This window comes from Falco punctatus, assembly GCF_963210335.1.
Source record: "Falco punctatus genome assembly, chromosome: 3".
NCBI classification, from domain to species: Eukaryota; Metazoa; Chordata; class Aves; order Falconiformes; family Falconidae; genus Falco; species Falco punctatus.
Window position 1 is genome coordinate 121,457,696 of NC_137582.1, and position 26,394 is coordinate 121,484,089.

General features: G+C 41.6%; 1 protein-coding gene across 16 annotated transcripts in view; it reads left to right on the plus strand.

Moving 5' to 3' along the window:
* PUM1 (pumilio RNA binding family member 1) overlaps positions 1–26,394 on the plus strand; it is a 79,060-nt gene that overhangs the window by 47,298 nt on the left and 5,368 nt on the right. For 13 of the 16 annotated variants that reach the window (XM_080381767.1, XM_080381775.1, XM_080381777.1 and 10 more), the window contains 11 exons: positions 5,797–5,948; positions 9,229–9,367; positions 10,938–11,081; positions 12,027–12,323; positions 14,193–14,429; positions 20,004–20,271; positions 20,799–20,928; positions 21,668–21,802; positions 23,176–23,313; positions 24,981–25,106; positions 25,775–25,896. In XM_080381767.1, coding sequence (XP_080237893.1) covers positions 5,797–5,948; positions 9,229–9,367; positions 10,938–11,081; positions 12,027–12,323; positions 14,193–14,429; positions 20,004–20,271; positions 20,799–20,928; positions 21,668–21,802; positions 23,176–23,313; positions 24,981–25,106; positions 25,775–25,896 — 1,888 coding nt within the window. The remainder of the gene's footprint in view (positions 1–5,796; positions 5,949–9,228; positions 9,368–10,937; positions 11,082–12,026; positions 12,324–14,192; positions 14,430–20,003; positions 20,272–20,798; positions 20,929–21,667; positions 21,803–23,175; positions 23,314–24,980; positions 25,107–25,774; positions 25,897–26,394) is intronic. The other 3 variants (XM_080381776.1, XM_080381768.1, XM_080381769.1) reach the window with 2 other exon arrangements.

The following is a 26,394-nucleotide window of genomic DNA, read 5'->3' on the forward strand; positions in this document are numbered from 1 at the left end:
TGTGGAGAGGTAATTGTATATCAGTGAGTTGAAACAGAATTTTCTTGGAAACCCTATTTTCTGTAGATTAAATGTGGTAATTCTTGTATAACAGTTGCTATGGGCTCTATCTTTGTTGAGGATAAACAAACAGAGCAAATCTGAAATGGAACACTTGCAGACATAAATGTTGCTACAGGTTTGGGGTTTCTTGGTAATTGACAGTAGAGAGAGATACCTTTAAAATATACTTACTAAATGCTAGGAAGATGGAGGATGTATTTTCCTGCCAGGAAGGTTGTATCTCGTTGCTGTTTAGCTTGATTTACTGTAGTGCCTCCTGCAAATGAGATTATTTTTTTTTCCCTTTTGCAAGAGTCTGTTAAGAATTTATGCTTTTTAGGTTCTCTAGGGGAAAACATCCCTTATCTGCTGTGAGGCTTACACTATGAATATGCAGTTTTCCAGATGGCAAGCAAAGATGGTGGCGCTTGTCTTCATGCAAGATCTTTCTCCCAAACGTTCGTGTATCAGTTTCCAAATTCTTTCCAACTGTCATAGCCAAAATTGTTGTATGTTGAGATGACAGCTCGGCAAAACAGCTTATCAAGCAGTGTGAAGAACACATTGTACGTTGAACTTTTGCTGCGTATGCCATAAAGTTCTTGCCTAAGCATTGAGGACAAAAGAAGAATGTACTTTCAGAAGAGCATTTTTATAACCATGCTTTGCTTTCCTTGAGCCACTGTGAGAGGAAACCTTCTACACTTTAAAAACCGCTAAGTTCAGAGTAGTGGTGATTTTTAATGGAGCCTGCACACTTTTACTGTGTTCTGTTTGCAACTTGTGTGCTCACTGCAGATCTCTTCCACTGTGGGTTAGCTTGTACCAAATCAAAACCATAAAATGTTGGGTTTACATGAATATAGTGCGCTGCCAAACAGCCTTGTGGTTTGGTACGTGACTTTTCAGCGTATTTAACAGCTCTTATGCAACCACTGCTTAGCTTTTAAGCTTTGAGGCCAGCATCAGGTCAAGCTCTGAAACGGGATTTCAGCAACTGTTACCCAGTTGGATGGTATTTTTAATGGATCATATGGATGTATGTAAAGAATGAAGATTATAATGTGGAAATGTGGGCTTTGGACTTCTTGGCTGCTGTAAATTTTATATGCAGATTGCATAACAATGCCAGATTTTTAGGTAACAACATGTTGTTGGCAAACAAGTGAAACTGTGATTAAATGGAAGAAAGCCAAGAGCTAGGGTACAAGGATATTTCCAACAGTCCAGGAGTTTATGAACTATCATGTGATGCTGAATGTGTGGTAGTGAATGAATGACGTGAACTCTTGGTGGCAAATGTAAAGTAGGAAGCTTGTCAGGACGTAGCGGGGAAGAAGTACTAGAACACAAGCAGTTCCAGTTCCAGTCAGAAGAGGTGCTTTGTAACTGATTACTATAAAAAGAGGATTGTGGTTGGCCTTTTTGCATCACCTTAGTGCTGCTAAAGCTAGTGTTCAGTCTTAAGTATTGCGCTGAAGTTCAGTGGAGCAGGAGGTCAGCGTCTTGATTTCACAGAAGCACCACATGTAACTGCTGCCAGATTTCTAGGAAACAGTAAAAGTGTTTGCAACAGCTTCCCCGCTACCCACTCCCTTTTTCTCAGCAGCACTGAAGCTGCAACTGCCTGAATATCTGATCGGGGCCTTATAAATTTGAACTAGGAAATAACATACCCCAGGATACCTAAAGCATCCCAAAACTTGGCATCAGGATCTCCATTTGAATAGTTTTAAAACTTTCATTCTTGAAAGCAAAACAAAACAATTATAATGCGCTGCAATGTATAGTGTTGCACCACTGAGAAATAAGAGCTACTTCATCCATCTCATTGGGCTTTGGACCCTAACAGCTAGAAATGGCAATGTGAGAAACTTCTGGTTGATGTTTATTTTAGGAAAAGCATCTTTTATGTCTAGGCTGGAGCAGTTTTGAAAGGCTTTTCTCTGTAATGGCTGAGTGCAGGACTGAAGGGGTGAGGGACAATTTAGATGTTTAGAGTTATGTATAAAGTCAGAAGGCCTCTGTGATCCATATGGGAGTGTTAAATTGGAAGGACTTGGAGATGTTTATGAGATGGAAGAAATGAGTTTAGAGTTGTTGGTAGTTTACTGCTCACAGTTACTCTTAGAGCAGAGGGGAAACTTTTGTGTGTTTTACGGCAGAGATAATTCTGTCAGTTAAGATTCTGCCGTCATGGTAGCTTTTTCATGATTTTAAGACTGTCAGCCCTGTGATAATACTCTTTTCTTCCCAACAATAGTAGCATTTTAAAAAAATTGAATGCAGAGGGAAGGGCTTCCTAGACTCAAGAAAAAAAATCACTTATGTGTTTAAACTGTCTGGAAGATACTGTTGTCTTTAACAAGTGTTATGAAATTGCTTTCTGTCGTTTGAGAAAGATGTTACTCAAAAAAAAAAAAAAAAAAAACAACCAAAAAATAAAAACAACTCTTACCTTTTGTAAGACAAGTTGGGAAATGTTGATTCCCTCTGAGGTGGTGTGTTACAGGTAGAAGTGTTTCTGTTCTTTGTAGAGAAGTGGATGCTGGAATAATCTGCATACATGAAAAACACAGTGCTCCTAGACTGAAGGTAGAGTCGGTTTGGATGTGTCTGCACTATGATTCTCAAGCTTGGGTTTCTTAGAAGCCTCATTCACTTGGTGCTGACCTGTGTCCCATGCAGAGCCAGCTCAGAGCTGGAGACAGGTATGGATGCATGCACATACCGCCTAGGACCGGGGTTTGGGGGAGCACGTGCAGCTGGCCCGTCCCCAGCAGCCTTGGGCCCAGTGTCATGCCAAGGGTGCCTCTCCTTTCCTGGATCTGTGCTGGTCCCAGGCGCTGAACGGCAGGGTTTGCATGGGGCTGCACCAGAGCGTTTGAGTTGAGCTGTTTCTCACCCCCATCCCTAAAAAGACCCCACTTTGTGGATATCTGTGGGTGCTGTACTGGTGATTCTGAAGTGGTGGCCTCACAAGTCACTAGTAATTGATAAAGTTGCTGTTTGCAGCCTTTTGTTTTCAGCCATGAGGTTCTTGAGACTGTTTTAAGCTGGTGGTCACTAAGTTTTTGTCATTGGCAAGAGGGGGCTGGCTGTTCCTGCAGAGAGCAGGTATGGCTTGTGCTTAAAGAGATTTGAGGGTGAAGGCTGACATTAAAAGCAAAAGTTTTGTTATGAGCACACTTAGAGATGGATTTGCTAATGTTTCTGAAAGGAATGTTTGTGGGTGTCTGGCCAGTGTGTGAGATGTAGTAATGGGAATATATGACTTCAAAGGCACTGGAATGGCTTTTATTTTCTCATGTATGCATGTCTTTAATAAGTGTAAAAGCAGGTGCAGTGTCTCCTGAAGTAAAGAAAAAATCTGCATGTTTTTATAAGTCTGGCTGTGATGACACTTGCCCTCACTGAGAATAATGATCGGTAATGAGCCTCACCATGTGCTCAAATGAGCTGAGCCAGACTTGCAGCTCTTTTAAGCCCAGCTGCCTGCAAACTTCAAAGTCTTTGTGCCTCTTCTTCTTTTAAACACCTAAGGCTTTTGCAGATCTGATGAGCATCCACTAACTAGGAAAAAAAGCCCCATCTAGACTATGCTTGTTTGATAATCAGAACTAAGATTAAAATAACCCAGAGAGATGCCCAAATTTTGCCCAGATAAAGAGTATTGCAGCAACTTCCTAGTGGCCTAATGGCAAACACAGACTAATTACTTGCATAAAATGGAGCAGTTGCGACTATTTTCCTGTTGAGTGCCGAAACACCCTAGCAGTTGGTATCTGATCTGCATTGACTGAATATAAACAGTTTATAACCCACCGATTAGCTATGTGTCTGTAACTACTTAAGTCAAAATAGGCAGTACCATTATGGGACAGATTCATTTTCTGCAGCTTTTTTCATTTTAGCTACCACTACTCAAGAATTTCCAGGTTAGAAGGTAAGGAAAAAATGGTTGCTGCTCCAAGACAAACCTGAGTAAGACAGACAGGTCACCTTCTCAGCCTGACAGCGTACTTTACACTTTACTGTGTAAAGATTTACTTTACACAGTAAATCCAGCACGGGTGGATTTTGTGGCAGAGCTTTAGTGTGAGATTCACACCCAGCTGTTCAGCGTGTCTAATACCAGGTGCTTCAGCAATGCAACAGGGTACTTGTAACATCTCCCTGCTGTACATAGAGCTGGGCACATGTGTTAAAGATGCTACAAAATCCTAAATTTGAGGAAAGTATGGTGGTTAAAAATAAATAATAAGAGTAACTATTACACTTCTGAAATAATGCATTTAATATTTAATTATTAAATACGAAATTAGTCTCTTGAAGTGCTGCTGATTCTCACCAGTCTGCTGAATTGGTAACAGGAGCACTAGTTCATCCAGGCTAAGATCCAGACTGCTGCACAGTGGATTGCTTTTGCATTATGTAGTAGTTTGAGACAAACACATGTTACTGTATAAAAAACAGCAACAACAAAACAATACTTCCTATTTCCCCCCCTTTGTCATACCCAGTTTATACTCAGCAGTGTTTTTTTGCATCTCTTTTTACTGTCATCCCTCGTTTTTGAGGGAATAGTTCTTAAGTCTCTTGAGGCAAATACTTACCTTACCTACTGTAAGGTGTAACTAACAGCAGTACTGAAATAACTTGGTTGAAACTCAAATGCTGACAGTCTCTTGTAAAATAGAAGCTATTTTTACTCCATATAAGAGCAGGCATGTGGTTCAAATTCACTGAAGACTTGCTTATTCTACAGCGTCAAACGTGACTGTGGCACTCTACCTTAAAAAGGTTACCATGCCATAAGTTACTCCTACTGTGGGGAAGGAACCCATGGGATAGGTGATGTATTTGTAAAGCAAAGAAGATATTTCTACTTTTCTGCTGACCTTTCCAAAAGATACAGAACAGACATTAAAAATATTATTGGATTCACATACGTGTTACGTGGTGGGAGGGACTCTACCGTTCAGCATAGTGTACTCACTGCTTCCTCAGCATTATGCCAACTAGAACTGTTTAAGGATATAGGCTGCCATTCTGCTGTTGCCAAATTAAGCATGTGATGTCCTGAGACTTAATAAAACACAATGACTTTTTAAACGTTATGCTTTTTCTGGTACTCTCCAAGATTATTGGTTTGGGTTTTTTTTTAAGCCTCTTAAGTTTGAGGAGGAGGGTATATGAAAGCATATAGGATCATACAGGCTCTTCCGTGGTGGTTTGCAAATGTGAAGTAGGACCGAGTGGCTAGAAAAATAACATTTTAAACACTTGAGAATTGATGCTATCCAGCTATGAAGAGATTTCTTTATTTATTGGGGAGCTAAACGATAGATGTTGCTGAGCTGTGAATGTCATCTGAGATTAGAATAGACTTGTATATCTCTGTGTTTAAACAAGTTTCCTTCTCCTTTGGTTAAAGATAAGCTTTTGTTCCTTCACTGTAAAATTAGGGCACAACAATAAAACCATGGAATTTCAACAGGATCACTAGTAGCAGAATTTGACCTCATCCAATAAGGTAAAAGCAAGTAAAGATGAAATTTCAGGTCTGACTTTAAAGGTTTTTAAAAATGAGTAATACAAATGTCAGAATCCTTCCATGTTTGCAAAGGATTTAAAGCAGATCACCTTGAAATAGGATTTAAGCCAAATCTGATGAGCAGGTATTTTTGGTGAGTGTTTGCTGTGTAATGCATGTCACACTACAGAAGCTCACTGATTCCCTTGGTGTTTCAGGCCCGGCAGTTGTCCCTCACCAGTACTATGGAGTTACGCCCTGGGGAGTTTATCCTGCCAGTCTCTTCCAGCAGCAAGCTGCCGCGGCTGCTGCTGCAACTAATTCAGCAAATCAGCAAACCACTCAGCAAACCCAGCAGGGCCAACAACAGGTAAGGGGTAGCATGTCAGGTCATCCACGGGGAGCAGAACAGCTTTCAAGACCCTGATTTTATTTTTATTTATTTTTTTTTTACGACTGCTCCTGACCCTTAGGTAGTTTTAAGTGAGAATAGTCTTTGACCTCTTAAAAAGAGGAAAACAAACATCTATGTGTTCTGCTATGTGATTTGTACATCATGCACATGGGAGGGTAGCACATGGGCATCGGTGGTGGTGAACTATTGTGTGTTTATTCTTTGGAAAGCAAGTAAACTGATGGGTTTGTGAACACCTGCAGTAGCAAACACAAGCTGTTGGTGTGTGAGTGGAAATGATCATTTCAGCATCTGTTTTTGTGCCCATTGCTGAATTTGAAGGCCATGCAGATAATGTGTGTCAAATACTAAATGTCAGTAAGTGTGTTTTTATCTTCAGGGTGCTGTCCAGTCTGAAAAGCTTTTTTTGATGAAGACTAGCTTTAAAGGGCCAAAATAACAGCAGAATGGATTGGTTTGGCATACACATATGAGGACTTGGAGACAAAAGATGAGTGCAAAAAGAAAACACTGGATTTGTTATTTTTATAAGGTGAACTGTGCAGCTGTTGTGCTGTAGTCTGCACGAAAAATGGGAGAATTTGACACCTAAAAGGACAAATTAATAAACTTGATGATGGGTTTTCATAGTCTGCTGTTACCCCTTTGTGTTAGAGATTAATATTGAGATGGGTATCTGTTGTATTAACAGTATTTAAAAAAAAAACACCACAGTGAAGAGGTCACACTGGGGTTGGTAAGGGGAAGTTTTTTGTACATGCTTTGTAAATGGTTTGTGTGTGATGGGGTTAGCACTGTCCAATTCTTCTGTCTTAATCCCTTGGCATGTTGGATTATATGGCCTGTACTTTTTCTTCTGTTGAAAATTGTTACACATCTTTGTGATAAATCACTGTGTAATTTCTTCTTCGGGGTTTTTTAGTTTTGTGGTTGGGGTTTTTTTTCTATACTTGGAATTTAACTAGGTTAATTTTCCTAATTTCAGTTAGATAAAATAAGCATTTTAAAGATCTGATATTTAAGTTGTTCCTCTGATGACGACACAAATATGAATCTAGCAACTGCTGGAGCAGAAGTTGGAAACTAAGAGACTGGTATGAGAATTTATAGGGAACAATAATTTTCTTCCTTTACTAAACGTTTTACAGAATTGTGAGAGTTCAGATTGTTAGCTTGCTATTTAAATAAGTATTTAAAAAAAATAATGCAAACTTTCAGACTAAACCGATAGTTGCTAAACCTGAGTATAATGCTGAAAGGATGAGGCATGTCCCACCACCCTTGTTTTGGTTCTTGTTCCCCATGGACATGCATTTGGATATGCTCCGCTTTTCACCTTTCAGACTCAGCAGAGCCTGTAGAACAGGTGTCAAGAACTGGACTTAGGCTTCTGTAACCTGGCGGGTTCTCTGGCACAACCCCCGCTAGTTTTTCATAATACTCTGTTACGCACTGTCCTTGCCTGACGTTGGCTTTATAGAGTTTTACTGGCCTCTGTCCCATGGTACTTCCTGCTTGGAAACAAAATGGGTTCATTATCCTGCCGAAAATCAAGGTGGCTCCTTTCTCATAGTATCACAAAGCCTTCCTTTTCTGGTCCTTGTGTGTTTGAGATGGCAGTTCTAGAGGATTGCAATTGGCAGCTGAATTTATTAACTTCTGCTTTGAAAGCTAAAGCAAACCCCAGTGTTGGGTAGTATTATAAGACCTTTGCAGATAATCAAAGCAGTAATGATTCACACCAATGATTCTAGACCAGTGATCAGGAGAACACTTAGCTCCTGACAAAGTTAGTCATCAAACCTCCCACACGGGAGGTCACAAGCAGGAGTGTGTTGAGCAGACCTCTCGCATGTACCTGTGCGCACAAGTAGAGCGGCGTTAAGGGTATGTTAAAGCCATTTATGCTTTGACATTCAGATTGGGAGCCTTTCCCAGTAAGGAAGGTGTGTGCCAAGAGAGCTTCTGAGAAAGCTTAGGGTATTAAAATAAAAAATATCAATCACCAGTAGCCTTTATAATATTTCTCATTACTTTTATAGGCATGAAGCAAGCCCAAGTGGGGATGATCGGTATTATTTTTGATGCAAACCTTCCATCCATACGGGGATACAGTGTGTACTTTTTGGATGAATTTTTTCTAAGTGCTGAGGCAAATGTTTTTGGAAATCTAGAGCAGTGGTTATGGACAGTTGATTTGTATGCTTACGACATCTTAATAGTGAATTTATAAAAAACCACTAACCTTTCCCTTCCTGCAGCCTACCATCCATTGCGTACATTCTGTGTGGTGCCCTTGCACAGTGTGTGTTTACCAACCAGCTGCAACTTGTGAGACTCCCTAGACTGGAGAGTTTGTGTTCAGGCTTTGACAGGGATAGCAAACTCTGGGATGCGTGTCTGAATCTGTTAACTTCAGGAGCCTCTCCCAGTTTCTCAGGGTGCAAAGTTATTTTTTTTTTCTTTTTAATAACTTTTTTCAGTGACACACACAAAGTTACTTTTTGCAGCAAGACATGCTGAGTACCAGAGGATGGCTTTTTTAATAAGCTGACCTCGCTAATGGGTGCAGACTCTTGCATCACCACTTTGAGTAAAAGGCTTTTGCAAACAAAGCCTGTCACAGGTAATTACAGGAAAGGTCAGTTTGCCGTCTTCCCTTTTGAGAGCAACATGTGCTTAAACCACAAGAGCTACATATAAAAGAAGTGTGTGATCTTTGGTCATTATTTCCAATGAGTAAATGCCATGTCACTGGGTCTCTTGTTTTCTGTGGGGGCTGGCAGCTTGGAAAAAACGATGTCACCTTGTGTCACCAGTCCCCAGCTCATAAGTCAGGCTTTTTAAGGTTTCTGCTCAAGTGGGCTTTCAGCAGTGCTTTTGTGGCAGTGACCAAATTTATCTGGGATGGGGCAAACATTTCTAACAAAGGGTGAGTACTGAAGGTATATCAAAAAATAAAAGAACTCAGATGATGAAGCGCTGCCAGATTATACTCAGTAAGCTTGAGAAAGGATTTATTATTTAATTTGGGTCTTCCGCATTTACCCATGGTAGTAGTGCCAGGGCTTGTGGTGGCAAAGGCAGCTCTGTCCTGAGTAAAGGGGAGGGGTTGTCACAATACCAGTTGTGCAAGAACTTCAACTAGATTGCTCCTGATGCTCCTGGGTCTGGTGATTGCGGCTTGCTTCTGGGTCCCAAAATAAACAGCTCCATGTTCCTTGGTCTTCTCCAGGTTCTCCGTGGCGGAGCCAGTCAGCGTCCTTTGACCCCAAATCAGAACCAGCAGGGACAGCAGACTGATCCGCTGGTGGCTGCTGCAGCTGTCAATTCTGCCCTTGCCTTTGGTCAAGGGCTGGCGGCAGGGATGCCAGGTAGGGGCTCCATGGGAGCTGCAACTTCTTCAGTGCCCAGGGAGATCTAAGAACATTATATCTTGTGTCTCTGCATGTTGTCACATTTGCCTGACATTCAACAGTATTTTGGGTTTTGGGTTTTTTTTCCCCCCAGTTTTAATCTGTGGGTATACAGGGCATTTTTGAGAGTCTGTTAGATGTGAGCCTACCTACCTATGCAGCATTTAAGTTAAATCAGGGCTTAGATCCCTGAGTCACAGATGAAAACAAATGTTATCAACTGTATTGCTGTCTGGGCGCATTAGCTGCTTGTGTACTCAAAAGAATTGATAGCTCCTATCGAAAGTTGATTTCAAATTTTGCTGTGGATCATGGTAGCTTATATGATCCTTATTTTAAAACCTCGGAGATATCTTAGTCCCATTCATTAGCCTTGCCTCTCAATCCCTGCCAGGTGTTTGACTTGAAGGGGAAAGTCCCTATCCTGTTAATGATTACTTCCAGGCAAATACTAGTGGTTTAAAAACAAGAAAATCAGTAAAAGAAGCAGGGTTTTATTCTATATTATAATTCTGCAAGAGAGGAGCTACTGTATAAATTCTAACTCGGTTCCATGAGGCTGTGTGATACAAATGCTTTCGACGTTCAGTTATACAGACTGTTACTGTCATGGCAAAGGGCAAACCTAAGTGTTTTGAATAATGTGCAGGTATGTCCAGCTGGTCAATGTAAAAGAGGATTATTTCGACCTCAGATCTCCTTGTTGGAAGTGTCACATGTTTACACAGGGGTTTTTTTAAGGTTTAAGAAGAATGTTGCTGTATTAAGTTACAAATAACATGCATGTTTCCAAGCAATCTACACATTTTCTTAACCCTGCATTTTTGAGGTTTTGGGGATTATATTTGCAAAGCAAATATTCACAGGAGCATTCTCCTTGTGACTCCACCTTGGAGAACCACTTCACTTTCAGGAAAAAGTTTTATTTAACTGTAGAATTATATAGTGAGGTACCTAAACAGCTATATACTGCTGAAAGTACGTGCTGTGTGTTATCACCAGCATATTTGATTTAAGAGTTTTTATTTATGTATCATAAAGTATTCTTTAATATATATGCCTTCAAAATACGTAACTTTAATTTCCATGTCTTGTTTGGGGGTGTGTGCACTCTGAACTTCAGCATACAGTGGGAGAGTTGGAAGTGCAGTGTGTTCACATATGTGAAAAGCCTCAGCACGTTGTACTTATGACAGAAAATAAATAGTGCTTTTGTATTTTAAGACCCTTTTTTTATCTGTGTAACTGAATTTACACTGAAGACAATGCTAGTACCATAGGTTCAGGGAAGGAAAAGAGTCTTCTTTACCTGAAAGTCTTACTACTGGAAAGTTGTAGACTGTTAAGACAGAATCCCCTCCCCCTGGCCCCAACCTTCAGGAGAGCAAAGCTGTTGTTGCTTTTTCTTTTTCCATTCAGATTTTGCTTCAAAAAATCCTGTTGCACCATATTCGTCAGAAGATGATTGATCTGCCATGTGTTGCATTGCTTGTTACCTTACCTGTGCACCTGCAATTTGCCTCTTCAGGTTACCCAGTGCTGGCTCCTGCTGCTTACTATGACCAAACAGGTGCTCTCGTGGTGAATGCAGGGGCCAGGAATGGCCTAGGGGCCCCTGTCCGTCTGGTAGCGCCCGCTCCAGTCATCATCAGCTCTTCTGCGGCTCAAGCTGGTGAGTCCCAGTCCCGTCAAGTGAAAATCTGTTCTGTCCCTGGCAGGGGGTGGACCTGAATTCCTCTGGGCTCTGCTGGCAATGATGACACACTTGCCCTCACTGAGATCCATCGCAGGGATTGTTGTTGAGAACATCCTCTGTGCTCACTGTGGGCTGAGCCTCCAGAACAGCCTCAGAGAGGTGGCGTCGCGTAAACTCTTAGTGTTTTTGCAGAGTTTTGTGACAGTTATTTAAATTTGTCTGCTGGTATCTAGCTTTCCACATAATTAAATGTTTTAGCCTGTGTAGGACTCCTGAATGATCACCTTGTATAGTCTGGCCTTTGCCATGAGTTGTTTTGGGTTTTATTAGGGTTCTTTGGGAGTTCAAGGCTTTGAAAGGATTGTTTTCAGACAGAATCTGCGTGTGTAAGCAGTCTTTGCCAGTGTTAGTTACAGGTTATAAAATGAGCCTTTTAATTGTTTCTTTGTTTATTTTCCTTGTTTATTTTGCTTTTACTTTGGAACTAGCTGATAAACAAAATACTTGGTTTTGACGTTCTTAGCACTGCAAGATTGTGTTTTGTGCACTAAAGGACAATTTTGCATATTTCAAAACTTGCGTTTCTTAGTTGGATGTTGCTAAGTGTGTGGCTGTTAATGATTTGAATCTTAGTTCTTAGGAGAAAGGGAACTCTTTTGTGTGTTTGATCTATGTAGCTCTAATAATACAAGCACCATGATAACTAGGCATTGTTGGTATTCAGTAGCTCTGTGCAAGACTTGTGGAGTTCAGGTATAAAGTAAAGAGACTTTATGCAATTTGACACGAAAGAGAGTTTTTCATCCTGATTGGAAAGAAAAAAATCTATAGTAAATAAAAGGAACCTGCTAAGTTTTAACTTGCAAAACTGCTATGAAAATGGATTTTTTCAGTCCATGCTTCCAATTACTTTCTTTCCAGCGGTTGCAGCAGCTGCAGCTTCGGCCAATGGTGCAGCGGGTGGCCTGGCAGGAACGACAAACGGACCATTTCGCCCTCTAGGAACTCAGCAGCCCCAGCCCCAGCCCCAGCAGCAGCCCACTAACAACCTGGCATCCAGCTCGTTTTACGGCAACAGCTCTCTCAGCAGTAATTCCCAGAGCAGCTCGCTTTTCTCTCAGGGCTCTGCCCAGCCTGCCAATACTTCCCTGGGATTTGGAAGCAGCAGCTCTCTTGGTGCCACGCTGGGGTCTGCGCTGGGAGGATTTGGGACCGCAGGTAAGAACAGCAACTTCTTCCTGGGGAAAAAGGAAATCATCAGATAGCTCCAAATGCAGCTAGGGGGCTTGTGAGCCACTGGTGCACTGAGCTGCTGAGCTCTCCTCTTCATGTATCTGAGGTTAAATGGAAATTTTCTTTTAGGGACTACTTTGGTTTTCAAAATCTGCAGCTCTTTCTAGTGCAGATTCCTTTAGTATATGATACAGTTAGAAGTACTAAAGCAATGAATTTGTTTTGTTATACATATTATCAGTCGTTGCTTTGTTGCTACAGATTTAAGTTTTTTTGAACAGCTTTGAATTTTCTTGCCTTTACCTGCATGTGCTCAGTGGAGACACTGGGCTAACAGGAATTGGCTCAAGTGGTATCCATCCATGTGCTAACTCCTACCTCAGAATAATGGCTAAGTAACTTTTCATGATTTTAAAACAACTGGTCTGAGGTGGTTTCTGTGCTTTGTTCTGGGAATTGTTTCTATCATACACAAAACAAAGTCATTTATTGTGGTTGTGAGAAATGTTACGTATATGGTTTGGTTTTAGTTGGGTTTTTAGGCAGTTGGCGACAAAGATTCTTTCAGAATAAAACCAAACCAGAAAGATGTCTGTGGTTTGGGGTTTTTTTTCCTAGTTTTGTGGGTTTTTTTTAAGTAGAACAATTGTTTTAATTACTGCTTATTCTTAGAGGTAGTAATTATGTCCTGTACTTTCCTGCTTTCATCTGTGTGAAGGGCAAGTTAAAACATGCCTTTTGAACCTGCTCCATCAGAAAAGACTGAGGGACATACTGTCACTGCATCAAATCACAGTTTTAAATATACATTATTGTAAATATTTTTCTTAAACCTAGACTGAGAATTTGAACCATCTTGGATTCAGGTAAACATAGCATTTGCTTCTTCCACTTCAGTTTATTTAACTAATTGAATTCAATTACGAGTTTGCTCAATACCAAGATGCACAGACTTGTTTTCCCTCAATCCATGAATAAAAATGTGAGGCTGTTGCTTCTGGAACTTGTGTGCAGTCATGAAAAATGATTGGCTCACTACAGTTAACAATTTCACTATTTATTAGACAAGATTTTAATGCAAAGTTGTATTTTTTCCTCAAGTTGATAGTGCATTTAAAGAGTTTGTATTTGACTATTAAAACAACTCTTCAAAAAAATGTTGGGTTTATGTGTAAGTTGAATTCTGATTTCCATCTCAATAAAGCTCGATGCAAACAGGAGCTGTTTTCTCATATAATGAGAGGTGAGCACAAGGATTTCAAGTAAGTGTACACGAAGCTGTACATGCTCTTAAGTAAACATGAATAGACAAAATCTCACATTGAATTTGTTTTAGCTGTAACGGCCAGAGAATAAATATGAGGCAGTGCTTGCAGGGTGATCTAATATCTTCTGTTAAACTAAGTGATATGCTTAGGAAGAACTTTGAAGTATTCAAACCTTCTTCTGAAGGATCAGAAGCAAAGTGTTAAGCATTTGTGTCCAAAAGCCACTTGTTAGCTGTCCTTTCATTCTGTCCCTTCCTTTGGGTAGATTTTTATCATCTTGATCTTTCTGTCTGTAGGTTTCTGGAGCTGTATTTCTCGATGTGTTCTATAGGTAGAAAAACTACAAAACTATAAACGCAAAGACAGGAGTCGAGCTGTTTTTTTTAAATCAAGGATTTCTGCTCGATCATTAACAAAGTGGTTTTAGTTAATGCATTTCATTTGGGCACATGCAACACCCTTAGGAAAATGAAAGCCTGGTGCAATGAAGTTACTTGGTGCTGTTGTGCTGGCTCTCCAGCTATCCAGTTGACTCAGGCAGCTTGTTGACATCACAAAATTAATTTTTCTTTCTTACTCTTTTCAGTTGCTAACTCCAACACGGGCAGTGGCTCCCGCAGAGACTCCCTTACAGGGAGCAGTGACCTGTACAAGAGGACATCCAGCAGTTTAACACCTATAGGACATAGTTTTTATAATGGCCTTGGGTTTTCCTCCTCCCCTGGACCTGTGGGAATGCCTCTGCCCAGCCAAGGACCTGGCCACTCTCAGACTCCACCACCTTCCTTATCTTCACATGGATCATCTTCAAGTTTAAACCTGGGTAAGGGCTACACTGCAGCTGTCCCAGCACTGCAGGGAGCACCTCGCTGCAGAGATGTGCACACTCCACAGCTGGGTGGGTGAGCTGCCTAGCTGTGGCTCTTATTCCTGTGGCAGGGTCCCTGCTTTTGCAGAAGTAGTAGGCGAAACACTCAAGCAGCAGTTGTAGCACTTGTGTTATGGGCTTGTCTCTTGCAGTAGTTCAGCTGTTAAACAGGAAGATTTCTGTATTGCCGCCTCTTTTTCCTCATCTCTAAATTACAGATAACAATTCCAAGTATTTGGAAAAACGGATCTTTTTCTTGTGCAATTCTTGGTAACAATACCATTTGGTTTTTTTAATGCTGAATAAGATAAATACGTAGTGCTGATGCTTAAACTTGTCAAATGTTTTAAAATACCCATTAAGTTTTCAATAATAAACTAATGAGCTTAGAATAAAGTTTCTTCTTTTAACCAAAACCTGCAGTGTTATCTGGAGCAGTTGCTTAGCTTTTAGCTGAGGATTTTGTGAGTTTGCTTTTGAAAATCTCCCATCAATATGGCCTTATCAAAGCACAGTAGTGCATGGGGGAGGCTAAGATACATCACTTTACGCAAGCTATGTCTTCTAGAAGAGCTTCTAGTTGTCCCAAAGCACTTTACATGTAATAAAGTAAATCTTAGAATAAAGCAAATGTTAAATAATAAAGCAGTGCTCATCTGAACTTCCTGAAGTGTTCATTTCCAGGCCTCATAAACAAGTAAGATGGGTTATTCATTGCTACTGCACCAGATAATTTAGTACTTGCTCAAAATATCACTTTGTTTTGGTTCTGTCACATGTCTGTCTGGATTTAACAAAACTTTTGGTTATCAGAACAGTTTTCCGTGCATATACACAGTCATCAAATACTATATTTATCATGTTTATTACATGCATGTGCAATAAATCTGATGCTGGCTAAAGGTTAGCATGGAATAGTAATGAATACAATTTTTTTGAGATCAAGTTTAGATTTACCATCTTTCCTTGTTCGAGCTTTAATAGAATTGGAAGGGTTTTTAGCTTTATTTATGCAGCTGTACAAGCCTTAAGCTGACAGTTAAATAGCTACAATAAATTAATGCTGAAGACTAACCAGATTCCAAGTCTGGCACTAGAAGTCTGTTGCCCCTGCAGGCAAACAAAAGAATGAATCTGAAAAACTGGATCAGAGAAAGGTTAATCTGTGTGAGAACAAACTCTGGAAAGAAAGCGAAGTTACCATTTACATAAATGGGTTGTGCCCCAGAGCAGTTCGCATGGGTCTTCCCACCTTGACAAAATATTCCTCGCCTTGTAGCCAGGTTTCTTCCATGGCTGACTTCATGCTTGATAATGCTGCAGGAAAAATCTCATCCAGAATAGCTCTGCACTTCTGTGATTTCCACCTTGAAATCTGTAAAAGATCATTTTAGTGTTTTTAAGTTTCTCTTTCACCTGTAACAGAAGACAGTATTACATGTAGTTGTGGTTTGCTTTGGTTATAAAATAAGTTCTACTGCTATAACAGCACAGTTTTTCCTTATAAGAAGCTTGAGGCTGGCTCCTTTTCTATTTGGGAGTGATACCAGAAGTAGTTTGTGACAAAGATAATGAGGAGTATTTCTAAGTATCTAAAAATGAAAGGACAGATGGGAACCCCCACATGTGTTGTCTGCAAAAAGGGAAATTAGAGCAGCCTGGTTTAGAACCACGTCCTAGCATTGCATTACGTGGGGGCAGACAACCTGGGAGAGTCACTTCAAGTAACTTTGATTTCAGGGTTACACAATGACATAAGAAGTTGGCATTAAATCTGACTTGCAATCAGCAAATCTATGGTTAAATGCAGTATAAGTTGTGCGTTTGACTTTGTCATGTCTCATGATGCACAAGTCAACCATTTGTTGAGTTGATGTTGTGTGTAAAGATTCTGCTCTGGCTCTTCTGGCTTTCTGAAGGCTCATAGCTGTGAAAAATGGGGTGTATTTATCAAGCTAGTTATTTTTCCTGGTGGTGTAAAGTGACCTTGTGAAATGTCTGGGCAATCACAAGTACCTGAAATAACCATGCAGTCAGTCCTTACGACAAGAACTACTGGAGGAGGGAAGTGGAGCTAAATGTATGCTTTAAACTCAAAGGTGTATGCAATATAAGCAACTGTGCATAACTAGAACAAAGCAACTGTAAATAAATATGCACTTTTGGGTGCTAGAGGCAGCAGGGCCCCTCTTCTTCCCCGATACTTATCAAAATTACAGAATTATAAATTACTAAATATGTTTTTAAAAAAATTCTCAAATTTAATTTTGTCCAGGTTACACTTCACATCAGTTTGTGTAGTCCCACTAACAGTTTTTGTCAGCCCATGTGTATGTAGCTGGTTTGATCCCAATAGAAACACCACGCTGCAGGCTGGGGCAGAATGTGTCTGGCTCTGGGTTTTCCCAGTTTGGAATGGGGATCTGGATTTTAATTTCTTAGAGACTTTTCTGGGAACACTGGCTGGGGAGTTGATAATCGGTTAGCTGTGACTGACTGGGAGGACTGTTGGGCTGGGTGGCTGGTGGCACACCCTGGCACCAGGCTGCATGGGGTGACAGATCGGAGCAGTGACAGTGGGGGTGTCTGGAGGCTGCTGGCTCCTGCCCTTCCCAGCCCCGAGAGCCAGCGTGTTGTCCCCTTGGCTGGGTGGGCACTGCCTGATGCCTCTGTGCTGAGCCCTCCGTAGGGGAGAGCAGCAGGGACACTTCCACCTGCTTTCTCACAGAGACATCTTCTCATCTTCCTTTTTCCCTCCATTGTTCTGGCTTTTCTTATAGTGCAGACTCCTCCGTTGCAGAGCAATTTGAGGGCCTTATAAAAGTTTCCTGGAAGCTTGCTTAAGAAGTGCTTTGTTTTCAGACAGTAGCCTTTGTGTTTCTTCCCCTGTGTTTTCCTCTTGACTCATCCTTTTGTTGTCCTTTTTTTTTGTCCTCCCCACTCCCAGAATAAGCAATTTTTTCAGGTTAACATCTGTCTTGAGTGTCCCAGCAAGCACTGAGAAGATGACTTACCGTTTCAAAATAGGAAACAGTTGTTACAGCAGCAGTGTGAGTCTGAGTAACATGTCTGCCTTGGAGTCCCCAGGATAGTTTGTGCACTTTGCCCTCCCCAGACACAGATTTTTCCAGATACATCCCAGACACTTTTAAGAAGATATGGTCGATATGTTCAGAGGCAGAACCACACCACAGCTGTCGCTTCTATACAACCTCCATGTGCAGGGTACAACACTGGTTTGCTGTCATATGTCGATGCAGAGTGCTTTGCACGGGGCAGTGAGGTGTTCGGACAATAGGATGTCTCCACACGGTTTGCAGACAACCCTTTTGAAGTTTGTTCTGGCTGAGTACACAGGAGAAATGATCGGTGCCAACATCTTGCAGGAGTCCTGTCCCTTCTTTGAGGTTTTTGCCCCTTTATTCTACCCCAGCACCCCTGAGGGCTTCAGGAGCACCCAGCCTCCCTGTATTGCTCTTGAACAAGAAACTGTTTTGTTGTAGATATTGGTAAGATCCCATTGGAGTCTGGGATCTGGCAGAGTCATGGGTCTTGCCAGCCACACACTGACATAAAGGAGCTTGAGGTGTTCCAAGGTTTCTGGCCTTTGGTGCTTGACAGGTGGATTTCAGAAGCGATTGCTGAACTTAGGAAATCTGTCCCCCCCGGGTCTTTTAGTTCCCAGTATGATCTTGAACATCATGGGGAGACCTGCAGTCAGCATCTCCATCAGGAGAGAGAGATGGGTAGAAAGCTGGAGTAATTCATAGTTTATTTTGAATCTCCAAAATGATCAGATGGTTTTTCTCAGGAAACCTCTGACAGAGGAGACTTTTTCTGTACAAACTGTGCTTTTCCTCTTAACTAAGAGATAAAGCATAGGTGATAACAGCATGAGCACTAAACCCTTTCCTCTTACAGCCATGTGCAGATGATCAGGAACTAGTTTCCCACTTTAGCCTGTTAGTGCTGTGACTTTTACTTGCTCCAGGCCTTCAAAAAACAAGTGGTAATTCTGAGTTCTTTGAATGCCATGGAAAACATTATTATGCCACTGCTCAACTTGTCACTGTTGGGTTTTTCTTTACCTGAGAGGTGACTTACTGTTCCTTTGAATATCCTGGTCCTTCCAGCAGTAAGGAATATCACATGGTCACTTTTTGGAGTTCTTGCTCAATTAAGTCGTCAGGTAGGTAGAGAAGATGATGGCCACTGCATTGGCAAGGCAGTGTAAGAAAGCAAGAAGCTCTCAGGTGTCGAGAAACGGGGAGGTTTGGCACCAGCTCTGGAGAAGTCAGAACAGTTTGTTCAGCTGAGAGACAGGGGAACTTAATTAGGCCATTATCAGATAGTTAATTCTCATGTAGCGTTTCCTGCCTGGGAGCTTCCTTCAGTCATTGATGGCAGAGGGGTGCAGTTCCCTCAGCTCTTTTTTTTAATTTCACTTAATATTCGTATTTCAGACACTGTCATGTGCGCGGCTGCCAGGAGAATGTCAGTTCTCTTTGCGGACAGCCCTACCGATGTTTGACTTGAAGGTCTTCCCTCCTTTGCAAAGACTTCTTGTAGCTTTTTTTTTTCAGGTGGTTTGCCCCCTCTGCCTCACATGTGCCTTTCGGGTGGCAGGTTCCCATGTGATAAGAACGTTTTTCTAGGGAGGACTTCTTCCCTCCCACCTGGGAAACACCCCTGTGCTGGCTGAAAGCACCGTGCGGTCTGTGGCCAGCAGAGGGATCCCGAGCCCGCAGGAAAGGGAAGGAGTGCTCATAGCTGGGGAGCATTTCCTACAGGCAGGGAAACAGCTTTTGAAGGTTTATGTTGGTGCCTGTCAATGCTTGCAGTTTGCTAACTATGTGATAAATCATTACCTATTCCCCATACACTTACCGCCTAACTCAGCGGCTGCTTTAATGTTGGTGAAAATCTTTAGGGCATTTGTGAAAGCATGAGATTTTTAAGAGTATTTATTTATTGGGTTTAATTGATTTTTATTTAATAGTTATTTGCTTTTTATATCCCAAATCTTTCTACTTGCTTCTTGCTGTTTTTTTCTTGCCTATTTTCATCTTAATTCTGTCCCCCACCCCTAGTACACTTCTTTTAAATCGTTCCTTCACATGACAGCAGGATAGGTGGAAAAAAACCCTGATGATGGAGGATAAGGTAGTTAGAAGTAGCAAGTTAGCAAAAAGTTGCAAGTAGTGGGATTGACATTTGTCCGGTTGGGACAGTTTTGACACAGAGTGAGAAATAGAAGTTGTTAGTCTGTTCTTTGCTGAAATCTGTTGCTGTTTCTAACTTAATACAACAGTGCCATGCAGAGGAATGCTTGAACACGTCTCCTTTGAAATTTTTTGGGGGACAGCTAAGTTAGCATAGTTGAGAGTATGTCCTAGTTGAACTGTGTCAGAAACCCATCTTGGAGGGAAAGGAGTAATTAGAAGTAAAATGGCACACACAGGTTGTAAATGAATCCCCCTGGCCACTTGATTTCATCAGGTGGCATACCTTTGTTTTTGTGATTTGCAGGAGGACTCACAAATGGGAGTGGTCGTTACATCTCTGCTGCTCCTGGAGCTGAAGCCAAGTATCGCAGTGCAAGCAGTGCCTCCAGCCTCTTCAGTCCCAGCAGTACGCTCTTCCCTTCATCTCGCTTGCGCTATGGGATGTCTGATGTTATGCCCTCTGGTCGAAGCAGGCTGCTTGAAGACTTTCGCAATAACCGGTACCCTAACTTACAGCTGAGGGAGATTGCTGGGCACATCATGGAGTTCTCCCAAGATCAGCATGGATCCAGGTGGGATTAAAAACCTTGTGCTATGGGAAGCTTTTGGGACAGCTGCTCTTTGAGTTGGCCTTGTTTGCAATTTGCATCACACCCTGAAGCAAAGAGGCAGAACAAGGAAAAGGAGGTGTGAAAAGCCATGTAGTGTAACACTGACCCTTCTTTTTAAACATTGCTTGGGTACAAATGCTGATACCAGGAGTTTCTCCTCTACAGAGGAGCTTGCTTGCATTGTAATTTGCTTGCTAGTCCCACTGGCATAGCTAAACTCATTTTAAAGAGCCATCTGGATGTAAGACGTTGCTGAGATCTGCTTTGCTTGGAATGAGGAGATTTTTTGGGGTACTGACAATGACGTGTGGCCATGGACCTCATGGCTCGATCACCTTGAGGTTTCAGATTGCTGGATAGGGCAACTGTGTTTTGAAGATTTGTTTTGCAAGAGTTTAGCATATGAGGCTTTTGAAAGGATTTGTATTGACAAATGTGGTGAGGGAGGGCGTATGTGCCAGTGGCATCACACCAGCCGTATTTTTCAGGTTTATTCAGCTGAAACTGGAGCGTGCTACCCCAGCAGAACGTCAGCTTGTGTTCAACGAGATACTCCAGGCAGCTTACCAACTGATGGTCGATGTATTTGGAAATTACGTCATCCAGAAGTTCTTTGAGGTAAGTCTGCATTCCCCATCAAGCGTTAATTAGATGCCTGTTGTCCTAAGGCATTGGACAAGCCCATAGAAACACTGCTATTCAGATAAAATGGTGAGTATCTGTCAACACTGATGTCACCTCCCCCCTGGAGGCAGTTGCATCATTCCTGTTGGGGTGACTGAGGTGTGGGACTGGTAAAGATTCACCTAGGAAGTGACACTTGGCTTTGAGATGCAAAAGGCGTAGGAATAAATAGCAACATATCCAGGAGATGTAGGTCCAACAGGACTCTTCAGGGATGCTGTGATGAGCTGTCAGTATTCATGTATTTAGGGATAAAGAGAAGTATTTCCAGTGAGTAGCATCTGCTGGAAGAAGGTGTTGTGTTTCATGTTAGGTTAGGCAGGCACCCATCTCCCCTCGAAAATGGTCTGTTCCTTCTCCACCAAGCCTTGGGGGTTCTTCTGTCCAGTAGTCTTGTATCAACCCTGTCAAAGATTAGTGAAGTGGCACATGTCACCCCGGTGGCTCCAGCACCTTTGACTTGAGTTTGTTTTGCATGTGTCAGGCATGTCTGACAGAAACAGAACAGGCGTCTGGCTTGTGCCTGTTCACATCCATTGAGGTGTGGTGTTTTCTTTGCAGTAGGCACAGTGTTTCTTCTTTAATGTGTTAGCGTGACAGCGTGGGAGGGCTGCTGGGCCACTTGGCCACGTGAGGGTTTTGTGCTTGTAGTTACTGGTTTTCATCTTCCCAGTTTGGCAGCTTGGAACAGAAGTTAGCCTTGGCAGAACGTATCCGTGGGCATGTTCTGTCCCTTGCTCTGCAGATGTACGGCTGTAGGGTGATCCAGAAGGCCCTTGAGTTTATTCCCCCAGACCAGCAGGTAATTGTAAGTTTCAATTTTAACTTTCTTCTTGATGTTTACTGTTCCTTGCCTTTTGGTGACCTTCTGTTCCTCTTGTGGCTGGTGGTTTTTTTGTTTTGGTTTATGGCATGTTTGTTACATTTGATGTGCATGATAAGTATGTGACATGCTTCTTGGGTCTTGTTGTCATCTCCTTGTTTCACTTAACTGGTAATGGTGTTGGTTCTCTGTTAATTACCTGAAATCAGATTATGTATGTAGGAGAAACTGAGAATGATGGTGAACTAGAAGACATTTTTAAATCCCTTGAAGGAAGCAGTGCCAGAGTTTTGCCTTTAATATTTGCTGAGATATCACTGCTTTGATATGTGGGCCAATAGTCTGCTTTCCAGCAGTGAGATGTACAAGGAGCAACTAGTTCCTGTTGAGCCAGGCCTGGCACTGGAAAGATGTGGATGGTAGTCAGAGTCCCACTCAAAGCTCATGAATAAAGCAGTTCCTCTAGGGTTTTAGGAACAATGAATTAAGATGAAAAATAAGCTAGGCAAGCTAGCTAATAAAGGTGTTGGGAATCGTTATACAGGAATCTCAATGTAGGTTATTAAATTAAAAAACTGAAAGAGGCTTTAGGAATGCTCGTTCCCTTTGGGCTGGGCTAAGCTGTTGCCTTAGTGTGTCAGCAGGGTGGTGCCCAAGCTCCAGCACTGCTGGTCTGAGGATCTGCTAATTATCTTCCTCCAGAATGGTATGTTTGAGTTCTCTGTGCTCCTGAAATGCTGTTTTTCTATCAGTTGCAAAACCGAATGCATCCAGTTTTGTAGTGTGGTTAAATTCCCCAAAACTGTCATTCTCTATTTTCTGTTTGTGAAGATTTTAGTCTGCACGTGGTACACTAGTCATATCTAAACTTTTATCAGCTCGGATTCCTTAATTATCATACAGTATTACCGTGCCCTGTGTAAAAGAACTAGCAAGTTCTTATCCCAATGCTGACCCCATTTTAGAGAAATATAAAGCTGACACCTGAAAACTTTGTGAAGTCTGGGCATTTTACATTTCTGTTTCTTCGAGGAGAGCAGAGGGGGAAATGGGGGGTGCACAGTGAAGTTGTGGATCAGTAAAATTTCTTAAATTTGGATAGTTAATTTGTAAGAGGACACTTAAATTCAATGAAAGGAGTGCTTCATCTTCATTTTGTAGCAGTGTTTTTCTTGGTGGTTTCTATAGCACAGCCAGCTTTATCTCAGGACTTGGCCACGGGAAAACTTCCAGTTTGAAAGACACGGGTGCATCCTTCATACCTTTCATATTCTTGACCACATTTAGCAGTGAAAACTACATTTTTCGGCCATGAATCCTGGTGGTGCTTTCTGTTTGTCTTTCTGTCCTCTTAATAGAATGAGATGGTACGGGAGTTGGATGGCCACGTCCTGAAGTGCGTGAAGGACCAGAACGGTAATCATGTGGTGCAGAAGTGTATTGAATGTGTGCAGCCTCAGTCCCTGCAGTTTATCATTGATGCATTTAAGGGACAGGTAAGTCCTTGACCAAGATACTGATTCTCATTCTTTGTATTCTTACATGTTGCTTTGAATAGCATGAGAGTGACTGTAATTTATTCAACTATTTTGAATTTTAAATTTTAGAAAGTATCAGTTGAAAGGTTTATGCAGCAACATTAGGGAGCCTAGAAACTCTTTGGTCATGTCTCTGTTATCATTTTTGTGCAGGTATATCACAGTAAAGCATCCTTGAAAAAATATGTTTTCCTGGAACATCAAGTATTTTTTGACTGATGGAGGGGAAAACAAGTCTTTCACTAATCCATCTTCATAGTAAAGGTGGTGAGCAGAGTTTTGTGATGGGTGTAGTAAACTTTCATTATGATCCTTGTCTGCAAGGATGGCTTAGAGGACTGATGTTTCCCAAGGGTCTCAGACATGGGGAAAACAATGATTTTCACCTAGAAAAGGGCAGTTATTTGTGCTTCGTTCTCCTGGTTTTTTTCCTGGTATTCTCCCCTGAATTTGTGTCCTGGATATTAATTGCATAGCTGGCTTCTTTATTCTACCTGTAGTCAGCTTGTCTTCCATTACAAAAGCGCTGGTTTGGGCTTTTCTAACTTTAACTTAATTGGCTTTGGTGGGGGACTTTGAAGTATTGAGGGTTTTGCCACAGGAGTGTGAGAATAGCCTGGGGCTATTATAGCAGGAACCAGGCTTTATTAGTTCAGCTGCTCCTGGAACAGCTGTGGAAGTGGGGACTTGCTTGACTATGTCAAAACAAGGAGGATTCTAGCTAGAAACTTGCTCAGCAGATTTACTGGTTAAGAGTTTAGCTTTGGACCTTCCACTAGGGAGTTAGGCAAGGCAGAAATACCTCTGGGAACTTGGTTGATGGCACTGATGTTTCTTTGGCCAGCCATCTCAGTTTCATCTGAACTTTGATATGGAAGATAAAACATACTGCCTCAAGACTGTTTTTCTGCAGTTAATTGCACTTCCAAGTCCTGTTTTCCTGCGCAGCTTACTCAATAATTACTAAAAATTTGTAGAATGTCAATTTAACTTCACTGCTTGGATTTGCTACTTTTGTTAATTTTAAGCAACCAAATAGGACTTTGTGCTTTAGACAGAAAACTACAGCAATAATAAAACGTGTCATGTTCTTACTAACAGATTTGGTAATCCATTAGAAATGAGAAAGAAGGTTCTTTGTTGTCACATCTCCTAAGCACAGTTAAGGCTTTTTAAGAAATCCAAATAGTTGAGGAAAATCCCTTGCTGAGCATTTTTAACCTTTCTGGTTCATACCATTTTCTGCATAGCTTTAAAATACATAACTGGCAAACAATATGCTGGATTTAATCTTTTGAAATAGTTTTTTAACACAGCTTATAATAATTCTTGGTTGTAAAAGAGCTCTTTTTATTAATCAAGAGGCTTTACCATTTGTTTTCCTGTTTCATGAATGGGGAAGCTAAAGCACAGGTAGGGATGTGATGTGCCGGTGATCACCTAGTTAGAGCTGTGGCAGTGGGTAACAGATGTTTCCAGTTTCAGTTTATGTATCTGGAGCTGCCATTACCTACCATGCCTAGGAAAAACCACCACATGTTCATCTAATTCCAGAAGATTTCTAGGGTTCACAAAGGCTAACAGATGTGTTGCTGCCTGTGCTTGCCTGTCTTTGTTGAACACAGGTTTTTGCGTTGTCTACACATCCATATGGCTGTCGTGTGATCCAGAGGATCCTCGAGCACTGTCTTCCTGAGCAGACCCTTCCCATCTTGGAAGAACTTCACCAACACACCGAGCAGCTTGTTCAGGTCAGCGTGGGAAGGGAGAATGTGCAAGATGTTTCTTGATTACTGGTTTGTATTAGGAAAGCTCCCAGCAGCCTATTTGGGACTGCAGCTATAGTGCTGCTGGGGTCGGGTGAACACAGGGACTCCGTTCCTGGGAAGGAACGCATCAGGCAAGAAATGCATCACCACTCATTATTTTGACTGTGTACAAGTATCCAGCCAGTATCAAAAATTGTAGTTACTTTCCTTTTTGAAAAGAATCTTGAGTGGGTGTGTGTCTTAATGCTTTCACTCCAGAAGTTACAGTGCAAGTAAGATCTAAAGGGATTTGATGTGAAGAGCCGATTACTTCCAGGAAAAGAAAGTGCCAGGTTGTTGGGGTTCCTAAAATGTGTTGGGTTTATGCACACCCCCTTCCTGGCTGCCTTTCCTCTTGTATTGACATTCCCTGTTGAAGGACATTGGTTTGAGTTTTATAATTGGTGCAAAGATGTAGCATTTTTACCTCCTGGTAAAACTCTAGAACGCACATTTTTGTAGAAGTAGAAAGTATTTATGTGATTTGTACAGTAGCTGTTTTAATTAGTGTTTAGTTCAAGTTTGTAAATCTTAATGCACATTGGGAACTAGATTGATATTAATGGTTCCTGTCTGTGTTTTGTCACACGCTTCTGCTTTCTCTCAAACAGGATCAGTATGGGAACTATGTTATCCAGCATGTACTAGAACACGGTCGGCCTGAGGATAAGAGCAAGATTGTAGCAGAAATTAGAGGAAACGTGCTTGTGTTGAGTCAACATAAATTTGCTAGGTATGAATTTGTTCTTTAAAGTCTCCACACCCTGTGGGAGCATGGGCACATGCTAGAGTTGCAGAATAGTTAGGGGTGGGGTGTAAGTAGGTGAAAAGAGGTGAAAATAACTTCTTGCTTAACAATGGAGTGCTATTTATAACTGCTTATAAACTGGGATGAGTGACTGGCAGGGTAACTTTTCCTTGTTAGGAGTGAGGGTGAAGATCTGGAAGAGTAGGTCTAATCCAGGTTCCTGAACTTGACCAAGAATTTGTGTGTGGTGTTTTCTTTATTTTGCTTTGGTGTTTTTTTAAGTGGTCGCTATTCCTTGAATAATAAACACCGTAAGAGCATTTCACTGCCCCTGGGATGCTGTCAAGCCACAAGGGAATTTGGGAAGTCAATATAGCAACAATTCTTTTTCATCCCACTTTTCACGGAAGAATCGGGGCTTTTTATGTGCTAAGTCTTGCCCTCCTTTTTGAGATATGCATAATGATGTCCTCTCAGGGAAGC